The sequence below is a fragment of the Pongo abelii genome, chromosome 14, assembly GCF_028885655.2.
Source record: "Pongo abelii isolate AG06213 chromosome 14, NHGRI_mPonAbe1-v2.0_pri, whole genome shotgun sequence".
Lineage (NCBI taxonomy): Eukaryota > Metazoa > Chordata > Mammalia > Primates > Hominidae > Pongo > Pongo abelii.
Window position 1 is genome coordinate 36,687,476 of NC_071999.2, and position 23,146 is coordinate 36,710,621.

The following is a 23,146-nucleotide window of genomic DNA, read 5'->3' on the forward strand; positions in this document are numbered from 1 at the left end:
CTCTTCAGCACTGCCCAACCATCCATCAAAGTGGGGCAGCAAAGCCCACAGCATGCATCTCTAGAATCTCCTGTCCTGCCCCTGGGTACTCAGGCATGCCTCCCTCTGAAGGACACAGCCTCTATCCACACTTCCCGTGGATCACTTCTATTCATTCTTTAGGGCCCGGTTTAAGTGTCTCCTCCTCCAGGAGGGCTTCCCTGGCCCCCTGAAGCTGTATCACCGGTCTAGGATGGCTGCAATTTCTCTGTTATCACAGCACCCTGGGTGTATCTGTACCCTGCACAAAGTAGAATGCCTTATCTTTTCAGTGTTGTTGTTGTTGTTGTTTGTTTGTTTGTTTGTTTGTTTTTGAGATGGAGTCTTGCTCTTGTTGCCCAGGCTGGAGTTCAATGGCGTGATCTCGGCTCACTGCAACATCTGCCTCCCGGGTTCAAGCGATTCTCCTGCCTCAGCTTCATGAGTAGCTGGGATTACAGGTGCCCTCCACCATGCCCAGCTAATTTTTGTGTATTTTTAATAGAGACGGGGTTTCACCATGTTGGCCGGGCTGGTCTGGAACTCCTGACCTTAGGTGATCCGCCCGCCTCGGCTTTGCAAAGTGCTGAGATTATGGGCATGAGCCACTGCACCCGGCCCTTATCATTGTATTTATCTTCCTAGACAGGAACTCCTTGAGAAGAGGCCTGAGTCTTATCACCAGAGCTTAGAGCAGTAGAGTACACAGCAGGTACTCAGTCAGTGCTCAGTTTTGGGGGCAACTCTCTGGATGCCAATGGGCAAGTTACTCAAATTCTCATCCTTTCCTCTTTGCTGCATGGGAATCAGAAGCCATGAATGTTTACCCATGAGGATTTCTGAACCCAAATTAAATAATGCAAGTGAGGGAGCATCATAGTAGCATCACTGAGAATATTAATAAGAAATAGAAATAAAGATTCCAAGGATCAAAGCAGACTGTGGGCAATTATTTTAATTTACTTAGGTATTTGTGTGAACTTCAGTGTCTTACATTATAATGCATATTTTATTATTTTGTAACATATACTGAAATAACAATACTTCACAATTAGGCCTCCTTTTTTAAAAATATGATTTACCAAAAAGAAGAGGAAAATTTGGCAAATAAATTATATTTACATATGACAAATTGACATTAATATATGACAAATGGAGGAAATGTTATTTTACTCAAAAACCTTTATTTATTTATTTATTTACTTGAGACGGGGTCTCCCTCTGTCACCCAGGCTGGAGTGCAATGCCATGATCACGGCTCACTGCAGCTGTGACCTCCTGGGCTCAAGCTATCCTCCCACCTCAGTCTCCCAAGTAGCTAGGACTACAGTGCGCACCACCACACCCAGTTAATTTTTTATGTTTTGTAAAGAGAGGGTCTCCCTCTGTTTCCCAAGCTGGTCTTGAACGTCTACATGCAAGTGATCCTCCCACCTCAGCCTCCCAAAGTGCTGAGGTTACAGACGAGCGCCACTGCACCCAGAAAAAAGCCTTTATTTTAAGAAACTTTGCTTTTGCTTTATTAAAAAAAGTCAGATGACATAAATGTTATCAGAACTCAATATATCTATCAAGTATGTTTCTACATATACAGCAGTATGCACGTGACAAAAAAAATTCAGATATTTTCTTCAGAGGTCCTCAAAATTAAGGTCAAACATGGAAAATGTCAGTATTAGAAATAGATGATATTTTCCAAGACATTTATATTTATGTAAAATAATTATATACTTGCATTGCAAATTTTATGATACATACATTTGGAGTATTTTTCATGTAAAAAAGGGACACCTTGCAGATGTTTGTCTAACTTTTTCTCTCTTACTATGTATTTAAAATATCAATAATTCTATTACTTAAACATATTTCAGTTTAAAATCATTACCAAATTGTTAAACTTTTGTCAGATGGTATTTAATTTCTAGAATAAGTGACACATCTCAATCACCATTTCACAGGTGACACTAGTGGATGGGCGACCATATTTGGCACAGTCCATGGAAATGCTAACAGCGTGGCCTTAACACAGGAGTGCTGTAAGTGGTTTTGATTCAAAGACAGTATCAGCTTTGTGAAAAACATGATTTGTGATGCACAGATTTATATGGGTAATGTGACAAATTCCCTTCAGAATTTCCATTTTAGTTCAATGTATTTCACTGGCTAACAGGTCTGCTGTCTGCCTGTGATTGGAAAGATAGAAAAAGAAAACAACCATCTCCATTTATGCTATTTTCATGCATTACTCTCTGATTGCAAGAATATATAAGTATTGAATAATTGTGACAAATAGTAAAGTTCTTATTACTTTTAACTATTTTCTTCAAGAAAGATGTTAGGCACTGAGAGGACAATGATGACTAAGATGGAGTTCTAACCCACAAATATCTCACATGTAGCAGGAAAGACAGCTCTTTACAAAAGCAGTGATGATATAATATTATTGCTAAAAGAGAGGAATAATGTTTGCACCAGGGAATGGGGAAGCCCATTGGAAGAAATGATGGCTGTGCTGAGGATGGGGAAAGATTCTCAGAGAGGATAACATTTGAAATGGACTTTGAAGTCTATGGATGAAGGAAAGGATATGAGCTGACAGGATGAGCAGGGGAGCAAGATCAGCAAAACACTGGGGTCAGAAGATGCCCAGCAGGCTGCAGGATGCCTTTTCACAACCATTCTGAGTGCATGAGGTGGAGGGGCAGGAGCCGAGCCTAGAAGGCTGGTGCTAGCCCATGAAGGGTTTTGGTGTACACCTTGAAGTGTGGCCTCTATCCCATAGATAGAATTTTAGGGGCATGTGTGTATATGTAGAGACATAGATATATAATTCGGAAGATGAATGTACAATTACATACATTAGTATGTATATGTAAATGTATGTATATAACATATATATCAAATACTACACTAATAGTATTTTATGTACTCTATAATACCAGTTTATAATTACCACATATATTTTATTATACACAAGAATATTCTGTATGAAAATTAGAAAGTAAAAAAGGATAAGATTAAAAATAAATATAACCAAAAGTTCTACTATTTTCTACCTGATCCAGAATGAGTTGTCTTGCCCACATCCCATTTTAAAGGTTACTACTGTATAGAATGGGCAATCATCATAGTTTTGGGCCTTATGTTTGTTTGGTTTGGTCTTATATTTATTTCATTTTTTAATGAGGAGGAAGAGCACGTGATCAGAAATGTATGTGAGGAAGATTATTTCACTGGAATTGCAGAGAATGGATTAGAGCAGTGAGTCTCAGCCACAGCAACAGTGCCAGCAAAGAACGTTTGACAGTGTCTGGAGACTTTTTTTTTTGTTTTTGAGACAGAGTCTCACTCTGTTGCCCAGGAGGGAGTGTAGTGATACAATCACAGCTCACTGCAGCCTCAAACCTCCCAGGCTCAACCGATCCTTCCAACTCAGCCTCCTGAGTAGCTGGGATCACAGAAGTGCACCACCATGCCTGGCTAATTTTCATATTCTTTGTAGAGATGGGGTCTTGCCATGTTGCCCAGGCTGGTCTCAAACTGCTGGGCTCAAGCAATCCACCCATCTCAGCCCCCCAAAGTGTTGGGATTACAGGCGTGAGCCACCCATGCCCAGCCTGGAGACACTTTTGGTCGTCCTGATGGAAGAGGGTGGGTTGCTGCTGGCATCTAGTGGGTAGAGGCCAGGGCTACTGCTGAACATCCTACAATGCAAAGGACAGCCTCCCATGACAAAGAACGATTGATCCAAAATGTCAATCATGTTCAGATAGAGGAGAAAGAATGATGATAAAAGAGATACTGGTTATTATGTTTATTCCAATCCCCAGAAAATGCCATTGAGAAGATTGAGGTAGAGAGAGATGCAAAAGGCGTTTCAGAAAAAGAATCCACAGAATCATGGGGGCATGACTGGCTTGCAGGTGATGGAGGGTGAACAGTTAATGCTCACATTTCTGGTTTTGACAACACACCCAGCTTGACCATATGAAATTTTTCTATTGGTAAATAAGTTTCCAACCACAGGTTTTCAATTTAATCATATAACCACTATTTCAATGGTGGTTATGTCAATAAACATTGACGTAAGCATATGAAAGTTATCTTTAGGAAGTTGAGCTAATTAACATATATGTATAGACAACATAAAATATTTTCCAAAATGTATACACTAAAAGCATCTTTTACATTAAGTACTCAGTAGAAGTTTGTTGGCTTTACTAATTAAATTCAGTAAAATTTACTTTTAAAATAACATTTGGATAAAAGTGATCTAAAAGAGCAGGGCAACTGAAAAGAACTTATAATTACATTAAAATAAATAACAAAATAAATTCAAAAATAACTCTCACATTCTTAGCTCTATCAGTACAAATATTCATAGGCTCCGAGGAGAAATCAGACTCCAGAAATACTTGCTCTCTCTCTCAAAGCCTCTCTCTCTCTCCTCTGCCCTCGTCTGTCTCTCTCTCTTTCACACACACACACACACACACACACACACACACACACACACATACACAGTGACTGTCATATGGACCAGCTTGGCCTGGCTTCTCCTTAGATTTCTCACTCCTTTACATGCCATTATCTTAGTAACTACGTAAGTCCCTTCAGAGTACATCCTGAATCCTTCTTCTTTCTTCTGAATGCTTCAGATAGATAGATCTTTGGTTATCTCAGCTTTGCAGCTTCTCTACAAATTTTACCTTCAACTTTCAACCTCATAGTAATGAAAAACAAAGAACCAAAATGAAGGAATATCTGGCTGGATGGATTTTAGTAAGGTGCCAGGGTGGTTATGGTAGAACCTGCATCTCAATCTTCTCACGGCTCTAAGGGAAGTTTGAAAGAAGAAAAAAATTGAATCTCATTTTAAGCAAAAAGCATTTATTGAGCAACTATTTTATGCTATTCAAATGAATTGACTCAGTCATATCCATTAAGAATTACTCAATCATACGAATGTTTTTCATTGAAGTGAACTTAATCTTGCTTCACTAGATGAGTTTAGGCTAGTTAACATTTTGCGCGTTTTTTCCAATCACTTGGTAAATGCCTCTGAAATGACTACTAGAAGCTAGAACTGAGATTAACACATTAGTCTACATTTAAGTAGGAGAGAATTCTTATTTAATTTTATTAGGGGCTGAATGAGTTCAGTTAACCGATGTAAATTTTATACATTCGATGAAAAGAAAACAATATCAGTTATTAAAAGCAAAGTCATAATTAAAGAAATGTATTTTTTTACTAATGAAATCTTACTCTTTTTGTCCCATTAGTTCTAAAACAGTATCCACAATGCTGTGACTGCAAAGAAACTGAATTGGAATGTGTTAATGGTGACTTAAAGTCTGTGCCGATGATTTCTAACAATGTGACATTACTGTGAGTAAAACTTAATTATTGGTGATATCTGTCCCTATAATCACATGAAAACCAAGAAAAAACCCAATAGTGTTGCTTGTATATTAGAAAAATAATAGAAACTCTGTTTAAAACTACCAGTCATCAGAGAATTCTCCATGCTTCCTATTCAGGGGGAAAAAATGGTTTACACACTGTATGTTAGATTAGCCTGTGATCAGTTAGCTCACAAATGTCTGTGGGCCTGGAGTTCTTATTTTCAATTGCTTTCTGATTTATGTATGATTACTACCGTGCTTGTGCTGAAATGTTTTTTTTTTTTTAAAAAGGAAGCACACTCACTTATTCTACGTCATTTTTAATGTTGGTAATCTATCCAAGACTGCAAAGATATAAAAGATCCATGAAGCTAGTAGCTATGTTATATCACGCAAAATTTTCTGTACTTTGCATAAAGTTCTTGAAAGCCTCAGGAATTTGCAGTCATGTCATCATTTGGGCATGCATGAGTGGGTTGGGATCTTTGGTTGGTTTTTGGTTTGGTTTGGTTTGTTAATGCACCCACAGAGTAAAAACAAAGAAGTTAAATCACTATGGACTTTCCAGTCTACTATACTAACTAGCTACATTTGTCAAATACTCACAAGCTACTTTATTTTGCTTTATAAACTTTTCATTCTCCCATGAAAAATTTTTAGTTATTGTCATGTTCAAATATGGATTAGTATAATGAATATCATCAAATATTCTTTTCCCAAGCATGTGGCCTCCAGGGAAAAGTTGGGTTGGCCATAACAATCCATAATGAAGTTTGCTTTACATGTTATTTTAGGTCTCTTAAGAAAAACAAAATCCACAGTCTTCCAGATAAAGTTTTCATCAAATACACAAAACTTAAAAAGATGTAAGTAGCCATTAATAGTATATTTATTTTTAAAAAATCATTGTGGTGGTGTAAGATGTTTCTGATCTAAAAATAAAATACAATATCGTTTGTTATCTTTATCATTACATTTATGTTTCTAAATGTAATTAAGATTAGAAAATAAAACATTTGAAACTATGTTATCTTTCCATTTCATAATTTAAAGGAGCTGAACCCATTTTATTTAAACTTTTTCGGAGAATTAACTTGGAGTCAAGGTAAAACATCTCAATAGGAAAATACACAGTTCCATTATTTTCCTCAAGATATTGGGAAAATGACATTGCAGATTCAGAGGCACTTTTTCACTTGAAAAAAAAGAGTGACAGCATAAACAAGAACAATCAGATCATTTCAGATACATAATGATAGGGTACAGATATCCCCCAGGGTGTTAGGAGTGAAAACACAGGAGTTGTGCAATCAGTGATATTAACATAGCTGAGGAAAGAAAATGCCAATAAATAGGATATGATCAGCAGAGAAGGTATTCTGTGACAAAGAAGGGCCAATATGCTTCCAGAATCATCCAAGAAAGAAAACTGGGAACTGGAAAATATAATCCCTAGAGATGATCTCTCTTGGAGAGTCAGGATGCACCATCAATCCCCACCACAATTTTCATGAACAATCCCTTTGCTTTGATTCCCTACTCACCAAGCAACCTTAGGATGATGAATTTAATTTTCCAATTTCTTCATTTTAAAGTATTTGAAAAGTTGCATGGCATAGAGAATAAGAGCATTCCTATAAGTGGGGTGGGATGCTTTCTATTCACATTAATAAATGGAGAATATTCAGGTTCGTGTATCAGTCATTTGTAAGTGTGAAATTTATGAAAATCCAGGAATAAAAATTATCTGAATCTTTGCTGATACTGGGCACACACATTTGGTTTGAAATACCATCAAGGATTTTGTGTTCCTGAATTTAGGTATAAATTTCCTCATACAAGAAAAGAAGTAGTTAATGGAAGTCCATGAGGTAGAACCTTGTGTGAACATCAATACTCAATCATACCTGGGCTTGATTGTGGCCTCTGTAAACCCCGACTGCCCTCAGACCTGTTGCTTCATCCTAAAGTATGTGGGTATGTGGTCATGTCATTGCCACACTGGAGTAGCTATGCATTGGCTCTGCTTGTCCAGATTCCTCTAGAGAGGAAATTCTAACCACATTCTTCCTAGTCTTCCAAGAAATCCCTAAAATCACAACATGTTCATTAGATGAATCAATATTGTCTTTGTACTGCCTGAATAATACATGTGGGAGGAAAAATAAAATAGCACTAGCAGAAACGAAGGGAAGAGATTTTTGTTTCAAAATTCTTGTTTCATAGCAATTGAAATTCTATTTTCTAGAGTCATAGAAGTTTTAAGAATTTCTAATTCAATCTTCTCATTATACATGAAGTAACTAAAGTCTGCAATGGTTAAATGACTCACCTAAGATCTACAACTAGTAAGTGAAAGAGCCAGAATTAGAGCCAATGTCTTCTGATGTCCAAGGTAGTGCTTACTTTACCATAACAGGAAACCTTAAGAGGGAAAGAAATTGTTCTAGCAATCAACTGAGTTTCTACCAGCACAGACTGTCCCACCCCATGTAGAATTCCCTTGTATATGTTTTTCCCCCTAATTTGGGGCAAGCTGACTTCTGGAGAGGGGGCGGAGTCACTAGAGGCTCAAGCAGGAGGGTTAAAATTAGACTTTTCAGGCCACGTCCTTCCTTGGTCTATTAACTCATAACTGTGTTCTATGCCAATATCTCCCTCTGTGGTCCCAGGCTCTGATAGCCCACTGAAGAGAAGAATATAGAAGCAATTTAATAATTCAGGTCCACAATTTTCCAAGTGAAAAAAGATAGAGACTAACCTTTATTGCCAAGATTAGCTAGCAATTTCTCCAAGTAAATGTCTAATTCTACTTTGTTGGAGAAAACAGGCACCACATCATAACCTGAATATCACCTGACAGGGCTTCTCCCCATGCAAGCTGCTATTTGATGATTTGCAGGCAATTTAATTTTCCCAGAGACTAATAGAAAAGAGGTTATGAGACTCTCATCAATAAACATTCACCAAGTGTCTATTATATGTAAGATAAAGCACAGAGGGATAAAACACAATTGCTTACAGTCATCTACCACTTTTTAAAGTTTACAAAGAATTCCAATATTTGGAATTTTCATTTTGGCTTTGATCCCCAAAGTCTGTGAGGTGGGGCAGACACCGTTACAGCAGTTTCAGGAATGAGGAAAGCCACTTGGGGAGAGAAGTTGTTTGCCCAAAGTCAGTCAGCTGACAAGTAGTAGAGATTGGCCTCAAACCCAAACCTTCTGACCATGCTCCTTTGGAAGCCCACCCACATAGTCCAGGCTCAGAATATGTTATTATCAATGAAACCACCCAGTAAGTAAACTTTGATTTGAAAATAACTCGTTCTTTATACTCAAATATCCTAGAGCAGCTCATAAGCTCAACAATGCTTCCTTAAATCTCTTTTCCTCCCCATCCCCTTTACACACATTCCTCAACTCCTCCTGCTCTTTTCCAAACTCCCAGAAAAATAGCCCCCAGCACCAGTCCTACTTCTTGTCCCTCCTGTCCATCTACTCTTACCTTTTTCTTCCCAATCTTCATACAATGACCCAAATAACAAATGTGGCAAATACCAAACCATCCCCAGGAAGGGATGTCAGGGGGAGGAAGAAACCAGATGGGACTCAGCCAGAACTCTTGGTATCTGGTAGCAGGAGAGCAGTAGCTAGCAAGACCCACATATTCATTCACTCCTGTGATAAATATTTATTGATACCTACAAGGTGCTAGGCACCAAGGATACCGCATGAACAACACAGATGAAAAGCCACAGTTGAAATTGAGCTTGTGGAGCTTAATTTCCAATCAAGAAAGGTAGTCAATAAACAAAGTTTAAAATATATAATTTGTTAGGTGGTGGTGAGGGCTAAAAATAAACCAGAAAGAGGATTAGAAGGTACTAGGGAAATGGAATTTCAGACAATTCACTAATAATTTTGTCCACATTACCACTGCTCAAGGTGCCTCTAAAGCTTCCCATCATTCCTAAATTTACCCCCAAGAGACTGCTCAGAACACATCTAATTGGTCTTCTACATACGTCTACAGATATTTAACACTAGCTATCGTCACCCTCCACCACACCACAAATCTCTTCCCTAAGTACCCCCATTTCCTTAAATTCCTCCCCAAAGGACACAGTTTCAAATCTGTTCTTCATTCTAGTCACAATAATCTGCATATGTTTGCCTACATTTGTCTTGATGGGTGACATCTAGAATAAATATACTATTATCACTGTAACATGACCGAGGCAAACGGCGAAGAACTCGCATCCCTTTTCTTCTGCACTCTATGTGCCCTATGATTATATTGCTCTTTTGATGACTTCATGATACTCTTAACTCCTAGTGATCTATAATTTCTAATCCCATGCCACATGTGTTGCTGCTAAGTGATGTGTGTGCTACATCTTGTACTCATGCACTTAGCATTTAAGAGTTAGTCATGGGTCCTTAAATACATCCCTAGTCAGTTTCATCCTGTTAGAGTCAGCTTTTCTTCTCGGAGTGTGAAGGTCTTTTTGTATTTTCCATCATAGTCACTACTCCTCTCATAATTATGTCATCTGCAAATAAGATCAACTACCTTCACCCAGGTCATGGAGTAAAATATTGAAGAGAACAGCACTAAATTGTCTTTCTATATTCCTTCATCATCATCCTTCAGATAAGAATATGTATCATTCTTTCTTTTGTCCTTACAAAATTATAAAACTGCTTGATCAATGCCCAGTAGACATGTAACAATGTTTATCACATAGTTTTGCACAGTCTTTCAAAGAAGAATATGAAGTTGGTCTGCCATGTGGTTTCTTGTGAACTCTCCTGGTCACTTTCTCTTTGAGGCATAGACAAAGCAGCATCATATTCACCTGTTCTATGATCTTCCCAAGACCAGCATTGAGCTCATCCAACTACAGCTTGTTAAACCAACTTCTTCCCTTTTTGAGAACTTAAGACTACATTTGCCATCTTTTACTTTCCAGCTGCTCATCCTTTCTCTGGATTCTTCAGCAATTGATCATAATTTGATGTTCTAATTTTTTGGCATTTCTCAATTTCTGGGAGAAAATTTCCAAACCAGAGGGCTTTAACTAATTTTGATTAACACCTTCTACCATCTTGGGCTTTCACTGACCTGCCATATAGCCTTTCCATTTGCTTCAATCCTAAGACCATCTTCTTTGATCCAGAACACAAGAACAAAGTAGGAGTTGAGAAATAAGTAGTTGTTCCTTTTATATTATCTCACAACATTATAAAACAGGTTCCAGGAGGCAAACTGAGACTTTCCTTAACACTTTCGTGCTTCTCCAACTAGATACACATTTTTATTGCCACAGTATTCTCTACTGTTTGAGTTTTACACATGACTCGAGTCAATGACAATTCTATTTTCATGAAGCCCTCACTTTCCTTCTCGAAGGAACAACTCTCTGACCACCATACCCTCCTCATGGGCTGGACGGTCCTCCTGGTTCTCTCTTAGTCTATTGAGGCCTGTGTCGTAGCATACCTAGTAAGAAACCCATAAGGATTAATGAGTATTTGCTGAATGAACAATGGGTAGCACTAACACGTAGATCTAAAGAGAAGGTGGGGAGCATCTTCACCAGGGAGAAGAAAGAAACATAAGCAGAAATGCTCAAAGGATGTTGAGAAGAGAGTGAACAGGCAGTTTGTCTAAAGGAAAGGCATCCCCACAGGACATGATGGAGCGTATGCCAGAGAGGTCACTGAATCTTGATTGTATGCCAGCTAAAGCATCTGAATTTTATTCTGTTTGAGCAGAGAACAGACATGCACAAATATGTGTTTTAGACTGTATTGAGCTAATAAAGTTAATCTGCATATTTAAGTTGTATTGGGATATATCCTATGCCAGGGGTCTCTAGACCCCGGACCACAGACCAATACCAGTCTGTGGCATGTTAGGAACTGGGCTGCACAGCAGGAGGTGAGTGGTGGGCGAGCAAGCAAAGCTGAGCTCTGCCTCCTCCTGTCGGATCAGCAGTGGCATTAGATTCTCACCGTAGTGTGAACACTATTGTGAACTGCACATGCAAGGGATCTAGGTTGTGCACTCTTTAAGAGAATCTAAGGATAAATGTAATGCACTTGAATCATCCTGAAACCATCCCCCCTCTCCATCCATAGAAAAAGTGGCCAGGCACAGTGGCTCAAGCCTGTAATCCCAGCACTTTCGGAGGCTGAGGCAGGTGGATCTGTTGAGGTCAGAAGTTTAAGACCAGCCTGGCCAACATGGTGAACATCTCTACTAAAAATACAGCAAAAACATTAGCCAGGCACAGTGGCATGCATCTGTAGTCCCAGCTACTCAAGAGGGTGAGGCAGGAGAATCGCTTGAACCCAAAAAGTCCAGGTTGCAGTGAGCCGAGAACTCACCACAGCACTCCAGCCTGGGCAACAGAGTGTAACTCTGTCTTAAAAACAAAAAAACAACAACAACAAAAAGAAAAATTGTCTTCTATGAAACCGGTCCCTGGTGCCAGAAAGGTTGGGGACTGTTGTCCTGCGAGATCACCAAATTTAATGTCAAGGGAGTCTCCAGTCTGGAATGCTCTAAATATTCACAGTGGAGTTGAGGTCATTTAGGCATCCAAAAAAAAAAACAAATTCCTAAATCAAAATTAAATCTTAATTGCCAGATGAATAAGTGTTGCTTAACTGATCTGAATGTTTTTACTATTGATCAGTTTATTCATTTTAATAATCTTTTAAAATGTCAAGCCTTTCTAAATTGGGGGTGGACGCAGTTTCAAATGACCTTTCAGAGAAATAAAATACAATTTATGGGATTGACAATAATACTTTATCACTGCTACCATGGAAACAAACAGCAGTTCTCCTCCTTATTGTAACAAAACCTTTTATAAATTAGGAATTCCTTCTTAATCTGGGTTCTTGTTAAATACAATCACTGGCAACAAAATGAAATTCAAGGTGTCTGTCTGGATTTTGAATACAAAATGGCACATTCAAAAATAGCCTATAAACATGCATGTCATTAAAGCATTTATTTGCTTTAGTTTCGGGTACATAAATTCCTGGCATTTCTGCTTGAAAAGTCCTGACAGCTGAAACAGCAGGAATTCATGAACCTGTAAGTTATCCTTAGAAAAGGCATTCAGTGTAAAGTATATTAAATGGGCTCACATCTCAGCTCTGAATAAAAAGAGGGCGCCACTTGCCAAGTTGTCATGTTTCCAAATATCCCCACACATTCTTTAAGCTACTATTCTGCAAAGAAGACAGCAGAGACTAGACGAAGGAGTTCAAGTTCAGCAGCCTAAGTCTGAGACATGGAACATAGGAGGGACTACAGCTCTCTATGGGGTGGCAACCAGCTAACTAAATAGAAGACTAGAAGCTCTTCGTTATCTAAGAGTTTGAGTTTTAACTGATGTCAGCGAAGGGAGATAGGTTGTACACATCAGATGAGTTGTGCGGATCATTGGTTTTACTCTTCCTTTCCCTTGACTTATAAGACAAAAGCGTAAGGTCAAATTCACAATTTGCAACTCCACTCATCTCTTCAAGATGCGACAACATGTAGGTAAAATATACATTCCATTTTTGAATTTCTCATCTTGAATAAAATGTAAATAGCATTAGTTAAGCAGTGAATTGTATATTTAAGAGAAACTTCAATATACCTACAATACAGTATTTTGCTCTTTTTCTATTTTCATTTGCTACTGTAACATAATTCATCATATTAACTTTCATTGCATCAGTCTCAAGGCCCTGAAAATGCTAAAACAGATATTGATCTGTGTGAGTTCATCCTATTCATAGCAGAACCTTAAACCGAAAGCAGAATGTATGCTGCTCTGTGAAGCATCTCCCCATAGATATGGTGCCAGGAATGGGGGTTAAGATGGCACAAGGTCACACTGGATTTCAAGTTTACTTTGCAGGATTGAAATTGATGCTTTGCATATCACCACAGATGTAATGCTCTGTAGTGCCAACCACATGGAGGAACATAGGGAAAATGACCATATTTGTAAAGTACTTGGGGTAAAAGATTGTGTTTGCTGATAACTGGAAGCCTGTCCTGGCTTTTTTTTTTTTTTCCTTTCTAATAATTTTTATTTACTTTCATTTTCTTTTTTTAATTGAAGTTAAATATGTATACTTTACCATCTCTACCATTTTTAAGTGTACAGTTTAGTGGTAGCAAATATTCATTTGTATCCCTTCACCTTCCCCCTTCCTGACCTGTGATAACCACTCCGATCTTGGCTTTATCTTCAGGTCTGAAAGAGTCACTATCCTGGCACTCTTACAAGACAATCGTGACTCAGAGGCAAAGGCTGGGGAGCTCTGCTAGGAAATAATCATGGTATAACAAAATTCACAGTATAGCCAGATGTCAAATGAGCATGTGATCTACAAATAGTTTTGCAGTAGAATATCATAACAATGAAACAGCGCTGTGTAATAGTTTAGGAAGCAATTCAAACCAAAATAAGAGAAATGGAAGCCATTCAAAAGACTATGTAACAATTTGTTACTATTAGTGTAGGTATTGCCTGCCCCTGAGAGCCTTCAGAGAACAGGAATTCAGAGCTAACTTCCCATTGTACAATGAAGACAGCAAATGGAAACTATTTACTTAGATACTCCTGACAGCGCAATTACGGAATCAATACTGTGCTGTTAAGTTGCTTCAGTGGTTAAGTCAGTCCTGATCCTGTGACTTGAAATTGGCATACTTGCCCTGGTTCAACTACTGATGTCCTTTGATATCCTGAGTACTTAACTTGCCTTGTCCTTCCCACTTTGCATCATGAAATAGAAAAGAATTAAAGCTTGCCCTCTCCTTTATTTCATGGGAATAGAATAAAGATAAATGAGGAGTTAAAGGTGCATCTCTGTGCACAAAGAGGAAGAAAGTTCAGCAGTGTAGGCTAGCTAGTCTCACATGGCCAGAAACTCCCGCCAGTCAGAACAGGACGGTCACCATAGTTCCAGTTTGCGGAAACAAGACTAGATCCTTCCGCAGACACATCACACTGGAGTTCAGCGGTATGAATCAGAGATGCCTCAATCTCATTGCATGAGTACTATGAGGAAAGCACTGGCTAGTTCGTAGCCATTTCTCACTGACAACATCTCCCCAGCATGAGAATAGGACTTCGTACTTCAATTTCACAATTGTCTTCAGGTAAAGAAAGTGGAGAATATGTTCAACAACCTAACATAGTCCATAAACCATAATCACCTGACTCTCTTATCTTATTCCTACCAGATTTCTTCAGCATAATTGCATTAGACACATATCCAGGAAAGCATTTTTTGGATTATATAATCTGCAAATATTGTGAGTAACTTCTTTCTCATATTATAGGTATAATTTTAAGCAAAGACTAAAAGGATAGAATGGTACTTTTTCAAGGCTTGACTTGATTGTAGGGAAGTGGGAGGAATAGGTTATCACAAAGTACTTAGATAAGTTATTACACTGAAAGAATTATTAAAAGATTCCTATCTTTACCAGAAGACATATAAAGGTTCTCCTTAACCTTGTCTTCTCTAGCTTGGGTCACTTCCACAATATTTTAGCATTTTATTTCTTTTCTAACTCTTGCTAACTTGCTATGCATTTTCTTAAAATGCTAGTCTACTAAGGATGTCACCAAAAAGGACAAAAGCAAAAATTGCCCCACATACTTAGTTATTATACCCTTACAATCTAACATGATGTAATATCCCAAAACATTTTAGGACCACTTTCTCTGCCCTGGCCCTGGTGTTGCACACACTGGGCTTGTGGTTATCTGTACCTTCTGGATACCCCTTGAATTTGACCCCTCTGCTCATTCAGCCGAGTACTTTCAGATGCAGATGTCCATATTCATAATCATCATCAGTGGCTCATATTCTAATTATATGTGACTAAAATGGGGTATTGAGTTTGCCTAATTAACTCACCCATGCTATTTGTAGATATCTCAACCACAACTGCATCACAACTCTCAGACCTGGAATATTCAAAGACTTACATCAGCTAACTTGGCTGTAAGTACTCTAATTCTTCTTTCTCCCATAAAGGATCATAGTCTTGATGATATATAACAGTGCTAATATAGTTTCCACTATTTGACATATCTTATTTTTATACTTACTTTTCTGATTATCATATAATCTGCAGAACTTTATCCAGGCAATTCAATGTCATGTCAAGTAGTGGTTATGTGCCTGTGCATTTTAGGATGCTAAGAACCACCTGTGGCCTCTACCCACTAGATGCCTGTAGTATACCCCTTCTCCCAAGAGTTGTGACAACTAAAAATGTTTCCAGACATTGCTGAATGTCCCTTGGGAGAAAAAATTGACCTCTGCTGAAAACCACTGTACTGAAAAGTAAGCAAGTTAAGAACTTGTTCTGCTTTCCAGAGCATTCAGAGAGAAGTCTGAAAACATGATAGCTTGTAGTATTTCACCACTTTCCAGACTGAGCCACCAGCTCCGTTCCAAGAAACCTCACGTCAGATGTCTGTGCTTTCACCAGGAAAATACACAAGGGCCGGTTAGAAGGCTTTCTGTATTGTTTGCCCATTTTCTGCAGGTTGGCCTGGTCTAGTGGAAAAAGCCAGGGCCTCAACTTCATCCAGGCCCTTCTGTGTGCCTGGCCCTTAGCCCCATGATTAGCCTTCCAGGCAACTTTTTCTTTCTTTCCTCCTTTCTTTCTTTCTTTTTCTTTCTTTCTTTCTTTTTTTTCTTTCTTTTTTTCTTTCTCTCTCTTTCTTCCTTCCTTCCTCTTTCTTTCTTTTTTTCTTTCTTTCTTTCTTGTTTGCTTGCTCACCTTCCTTCTTTTCCTTCCTTCCTTCCCTCTTTCCTTCTTTTTTTTTTTTTTTTTTTTTTTTTTGAGACAGGGTGTCACTCTGTGACACAGGCTGGAGCACACTGGTACAATCTCAATCACTGCAGCCTCAATCTCTGGGACTCAAGCAATCCTCCCACCTCAGCCTCCTGAGTAGTTGGGACTACACGTGTGAGCCACTACACCCAGCGAATTTTTTGTATTTTTAGTAGAGATGGGGTGGGTCTCACCATGTTGCCCAGGATGGTCTCCAACTCCTGAGCTCAAGCGATCTGCCTGCCTAATACTCTTCAGTGTTAAGATTACAGGCATGAGCCACCATGCCCAGCCCAGGCAACTTTCTTAATTTTCCTAGACCTCTTTATTTTCATCTGTAAATTATAATTCCTTTTCAAGAGGGATGTTGTGAGGATTATATCACATAACAGTTAAGCAGTTCCACACGCAGAGCTCCTGGCATATAGTAGGTGCTCAATGTGGCTCCCTTCTCCCACTCCTGCCCTCACCAGCCACTGTTAAGTAAGAGGAAACACAACCTGGCTTCACAGGCAACAAGAGGAATAGAGGCCTATTTCCCCTTACTCGAATTTCTTCTACAAAATATAGTTTAAAACAGTGGTTTGAATATGCAAATAGTTTCACTCTTTCACCCAGAAAGCTCCTTATGAATAGCGTGACATCCATCCATTGATTTAAACACACCTTATTTAATACATCAGTTTAATGCCATGAGACCAAAGAACCCTCTGTGATTTCCTAAAAATTATATTTTCATTCATCCTTCAGCTCAGCCAATTAGTAGATTAAGGCATTTATGGAGCCCAAATGCATTCAATACATGGAGTTTGTGCCAGACCCAGGTACCCAGAGGTGACAGATACAACGTGGGTCTTTAAGTCCAGCAGGAGGTGGAGGCAGCAGGGAGAAAGCAAAACAATCAGAATCTAACTTGATAAGTGGGATGGAAGCTGTAGGAATTTGGAGGAAAGAGTTGCTCCAACCACAGAGGGAAGGAAAAGCTCCAAGTACGGAAGCACACAAAGGAGTAGCCCAGGTGTTGAGGGGAGGCAGGTTTTATTTCACAAATGTCTCTAATATTGGAAATGTTTCTTGATACATTTTGTCAGAATTCTAGATGACAATCCAATAACCAGAATTTCACAGCGCTTGTTTACGGGATTAAATTCCTTGTTTTTCCTGTGAGTATTCATCAACCTTTCAATACATCTATCGATACATTGCAATGACATCTAGCACTAGCTTACAAAAACAACTTTTAAAAAAATCAAGTCCACAAAAATTTTTATTAGTCAAAACTTCTCCTGTGTTTCCAGCCACAGTTACTGTTAATATAATACTTCCTGGCCATGGCTCAAAGGGAAGAGCTGACCAGATCATCATGAATATTTTAAGCCTACTAGTTGATTTTTCTATCCCCTTTAATTTCCTTTAGTACTAAGGCATGTTTTTATTTGCAGTGGTTGACCAAAGATAGTATTAATTTTCATATCCCACGTTTATATTTTCTTAGAATCTCCCAGGAGTTCATCTCCAACTCCATTTTTAATGGAAGAAAATGTGCCTTTGCCCAGCAAGACTCACTGAAACTTTCAAAATCTTTGTCCTACCAAGAGAGCTCCCTCACAATAATATTTTCACTGTTTATTAATACACTAGAATGATTTATCAGCAGGGGATTATTATATTCCTTTACAACTGATCATATAACATCATTATTTTTCCATTTGTCAAAAGGAACCACAATATCATAAATTAATCATGCAGCTTAACATGCTCATGAGTAGTTTTCTTTCCCTAAATTCCCCCTACTGTCACTTCTCCAATTTAATGCAGTTTCCAATGTGGCCCTTTAATATTATAAATGATTAATGATGCCCTTAAGAAGAAACTTTGGATATATGGCACTGGAAATGATTACAATGTGAAGTTTACAAGGAAAATTACCATGAACTTCAAAATTATTACCCAATATATACTTTTGTTTCATCTCATAAAATTAAACTGTGTAACATCTATTCCTAGGATATGTATCATACTTATGCATTCTTAGTTTCTTTGACAACATCTGCTCCCTAATCTTTGCCATACACATATTTTAAAGACCATTTTGAAATAGCTATATATGTTATCATCGTAAGATATTAATTTTAGCATGCAAGTTTTGAAATTTTAAAATAATCAAAAGACTGTTCTAAAAGTGTCATATCATTTTATTTCTAATTGACATTTTCTTTGTGTAAAGGTCTATGGTAAATAACTACGTAGAAGCTCTTCCCAAGCAGATGTGTGCCCAAATGCCTCAACTCAACTGGGTGTGAGTATTTATTTAGGAATTAATTTGTTATTTGCCCTGATTAAGGAAACTAGCAATAAAGTTAATTCAAGGTTACCTAGAAAGTCCATCTATAATTTCTTTCCAAAACCAAAATCTGATCATATTACCTTCCCAGTTTCAAAATTATTTGAGGGTTCCCAAAGGGTGAGGGTAAAGTTTGACCTTCCCTTTGAGCATCCAAGACCCTTGTTTTCCATTCCTTACCCCATCTAGATGCTGTCCCTGACCCTCGTATGCATGTATCAAACTACTACTGCTACAGTCAATTCCCTAAGCATATTGTTCCTTGGACTTAAAAAGTCTTGCTCCCTTATTCTTTGGGATAACTTAAACATTTCCTTCGAAAGACAACTTAAACATCACCTCCAGGAGGCCATTCCTGACACACCAACCAGTTTCAGCAGCCACCTATGTACTCCCACACATTACATCATCTACAAAACTCCACCACACTGCCCTATCTCAGGGTACTATCTCATCCCTATCTCAGCGTACTATCACCATATAGTCATGTCATTGGGCTTATGTCTTTTTTTTTTTTTTTTTTTTTTTGAGATGGAGTCTCACTCTGTTACCTAGGCTGGAGTGCAGTGGTGCGATCTCAGCTCACTGCAAGCTCTGTCTCCTGGGTTCAAGTGATTCTCCTGCCTCAGCCTCCCGAGCATCTGGGATTACAGGCATGCACCTGTATAAAATGTATAAAAATTAGCCTGGCTAATTTTTATATTTTTAGTAGAGATGGGGTTTCACCATGTTGGCCAGGCTGGTCTTCAACCCCTGACCTCAGGTGATCCACCCTCCTCGTGCTTATGTCTTCTATACTGTTCCGTAAATTCTAGGAAGGCAGAAACCTATCATATGATTTCCTACGCCAGCATTAGGACAATGACCAGTACATAATAGGTGCTCAACAAGCCTTTGTTAGGATGGATGTACTAAACCATTTCCACTCCTTGTTAGCTTTTAACCAATACCTGTTTAAAACATTCATTTAATTTACGTCGTACCTTCACCATCATTACCCACCATTCTCTGCCACATACACCTTCACAGTCTTCTGCAACAACCAGGATTGTCACGTCTATTGCTTTCCTGTTCCATGAAAATGCTGATGGTACCGCTGCTGGAACTCTTCTCAGTCAAATCATGGAACTCAAGACTCATAAGATGATAAAGTTTTAGTACTTCAGCTTTTGATCCCCTCTGAACTAACCCCAAAATCTCTTGTTACAACACTATTAGGTGGTGGTGTGTTTATTTTCTGATGTTTATTTTTATGTATTTATTTAAATATATGCTGTCAAATGGCTTCTAAAACAACAGAGGTCTCATGTAAGTGTGCCACTGTTAAAAACAGAAATAATGACCTGAACACCAAGAGAATAAGAATAGGTGAAAAGAAAATACTTAGAAACTAAACAAGTGCATATACACAATGGGAAACACACAGGAAAGAGTAAAGGTAGCAGAAAAATATCAGGAGCTCAGCCTGCTCTCCCTCCCCAAAAGGGACATCAGTCAGCAGGAGGTGAGGAACCAGCCTCAGAGCTCAGGGTTCCTGAGACACTCATTTTCACAATGGGCTCCTACAAAGACGTGGGAAAAAATTGACACGCAATAAAAACGCACAGGTAGCAAGACAGCCTGATTGCAATTGAGAGCCTTTCAGCACAGAGGGTAGGAAGCTGAGAGGCCAGACAGGAAGAAAGGCCAGACAGGAGAAATCCTGTCCTGGGGAGGCTTCTCCTCTTCCCTTACTTGCTATCAAGTTGGACACTTGCTCCCACAACCCCAAAGTGTCCTTCTGAGAACATGAAAAACATTTTTTCCATTCCATTTCACAATATTTGGACTTTTAGGAGAGTATAGTGTTTGTTATTTTTAATCACAGTATATTGTGTGAAAAATGTACATCTCAAGTTCCTACACAAATCTCCAAGATAGTTTTAAAATAGGATTTTCTTAAAATGACAAAGGGATTGGTGATTTTAGTGTGACTATGAGAAAAGTTCAGAAGCAGAAAAATAGCTATTGCCATATTTGGGGAACACTGTAAGAAGCTGACTATGAAGAGAAATCAGGAGACTTGGCAGAAAAATGGGCTGTTTCTTAGTCCCCCGCATTGCTCAAAGCCGGAATGTCAGAGTGTTCCGGAGGGCGCTGTCCGCGTATGTGGGATGCCACTGACCTGCAGAATTACCTGGCAGAATGAAATCTCCCCAGCAGTGCTTCTCAGACGTCAGCGTGCATCGTAAACAATGGGCGAACTTGCTGAGACACAGATGGCTGAACTTCAGTGCTAGAGTTTCTGATTCAGTTGGTCTTGGGCAAGAATCTGCATTCCTAGCAAGTTCTAGGCAGGGCTGAAGTTGCGTCCCTGCCATTCTGAGCAGCATTGCCCTTGGCATTAGCGTCCTTGAGGCATCATAGAAAGAGCCTGCACTTTGGCATCACATAGATCGGGATTCACATCCTGACTCTGGTGTTCAGTATGTACAGGATAACTTTGGCCTGAGATTCTCCTTCAGCAAAACAGAGACAAAAACATCTACCTGATGTTGGAGGGAATGTGAGGATGTAACGATCAATGATGCCACAGACATAGTAGTTAAGTGTCTAGGCTTTAGATTCTGACAGATCTGGGCTGGGTCAGTTCTACCACTTACTAGCTGTGTGGCCAGAAGGAAAGTGAATCACCAAAAGCCTTGGATTTCTCTTATGTTAAATGGGGGATAATAGCAGCAATTTGGCAGGAGTGCTGTGTGATGCATGTAGAACAGCACCTGGCACCATAAAAGCCCAATCAATGGTAGTTTATGATGGGTTGGGCAATATTATAATTAATAGCATAGCGTTCAGCACAGAAAGACACTTACTAAACGTTAGGCTGCCCTTTCCTCAATTTTATTAACATCAGTTGGAAGGGGGAAAGAAGCATAATATTAGTTATACTAACCTTGCGATAATTAGGAGGGAAGCATAGTAACAACTGGAATGAAGTAAAAATAAACTTGATAACTGTTTTAAAAAGTATCTCTAAGCATATGATTTGTACAAAAAATATTAAAAATATCTTTCCTCCATGACTTCCAGGGATTTGGAAGGCAATAGAATAAAGTATCTCACAAATTCTACGTTTCTGTCGTGCGATTCGCTCACAGTGCTGTAAGTATACAATGGACTTCACTAAATGAGGGGAAACCCTATATATTTGGAAGTTAAAAGAAAACATTGACAAAGAATTTTAAAGTAGTGTTTTGTTTACAGCCTTGGTCTGACACTGCAGTGCTAGAAAATGCACACACTGATTTATTGATTTGGATGTTGGGGCTGAGCCTCAAGTTAAGGTGCTCACCCTTTAGGGACATCATGTGCCATCTTTATTTCCATGCACCTTCTCAGCTGAACTGGGACCTGAAAGTTCCAGTTTCCTAACCCCATGGTCACCAAGGAAGGGAAATAATGTATGTGAAAGGGGTTAGCTGTACCATGATTAGCTTTACAATGATTAGCCAATGACTCTTACCATTTGATGTCTTTCTCCTTAAAGAAAAAAAAAATCATAGTTTCATCTAAAAGGAAAAACATCTAACGCATTCTGATTGGCCAAAGATTCTGCCTCATGATTCTGATCGCTGTTTATATTTTTTATGGGGGCAGGAAGGCAGATGGTTTGGTCAATCAGTGCATTCGTGCTGGAAAGCTTCAAAACATGAGTGTTTTGTTTTTGTTTTAATGATAGTTTTCCACATTTAGTAAGCACTTAGTGATGTTTGTTGATTGGATGGACGATTGGAAAAAAGAATGGAAAAGGAAAATTAAAAGAGACATTTTCTGAAATAATTAGATCCAAACAAAATGCAGCTTTCTAGACCACACTCAGGACCTCAAATTGCTCATGACAGCACTTTCTGAAGAGAACATGGGGATGTCCGCGGTGAGAAAGTCCTGCCTTAGGTTCCACTCCAAAAGACGCCTCCCTTGAAGACTTCAAAGGAGGCTTATAAAATTCTGCCTGGATCAGTGGCCTCTCCCAATGAGAACTGATTACTACAGCAGACGCAAACCCACATGCTGATTCTCGCCATGTCTTACAGGTTTCTGCCTAGAAATCAAATTGGTTTTGTTCCAGAGAAGACATTTTCTTCATTAAAAAATTTAGGAGAACTGTAAGTAGCATCGTCTACTAGGAAAATATGATTGCTTCTCCCGAGATTATAAATTTAAATGACTAGTGAGACTGCTTTGCCACTAGTAGCAATCAAAATCCTGTAGACTATTGGATATTAAAAATCAATTAAGAAAACCAACATTATCCTGAAGTCCAAAGCACATTCAAATCAGACAGTGGGCTAAATATGGATTTAGCCTACCCTAGTTTCTCTACTTGTTTTCTTTGGGTGATTTCTTATTTATGTGTGTTTGGGAGTAAATGAGTTTTCCATGGCTTCTTAAACACAGGGATCATTTCTTTCTACTGACTGGAGTATAGTTAATTCCCAATAAATGTTTGATAATGAAT

At 38.7% G+C, this 23,146-nt stretch overlaps 1 protein-coding gene across 2 annotated transcripts in view; it reads left to right on the forward strand.

Annotated features, from left to right (window-relative positions):
* Positions 1-23,146, forward strand: part of RXFP2 (relaxin family peptide receptor 2) — a 63,327-nt gene that overhangs the window by 20,238 nt on the left and 19,943 nt on the right. The window contains exons 3-11 of one of the 2 annotated variants that reach the window (XM_002824148.4): positions 1,977-2,054; positions 5,304-5,409; positions 6,221-6,292; positions 14,694-14,765; positions 15,392-15,463; positions 17,396-17,467; positions 18,532-18,603; positions 21,718-21,789; positions 22,722-22,793. In XM_002824148.4, the coding sequence (XP_002824194.4) occupies positions 1,977-2,054; positions 5,304-5,409; positions 6,221-6,292; positions 14,694-14,765; positions 15,392-15,463; positions 17,396-17,467; positions 18,532-18,603; positions 21,718-21,789; positions 22,722-22,793 (688 nt within the window). The remainder of the gene's footprint in view (positions 1-1,976; positions 2,055-5,303; positions 5,410-6,220; positions 6,293-14,693; positions 14,766-15,391; positions 15,464-17,395; positions 17,468-18,531; positions 18,604-21,717; positions 21,790-22,721; positions 22,794-23,146) is intronic. The other variant, XM_002824147.4, reaches the window with a different exon arrangement.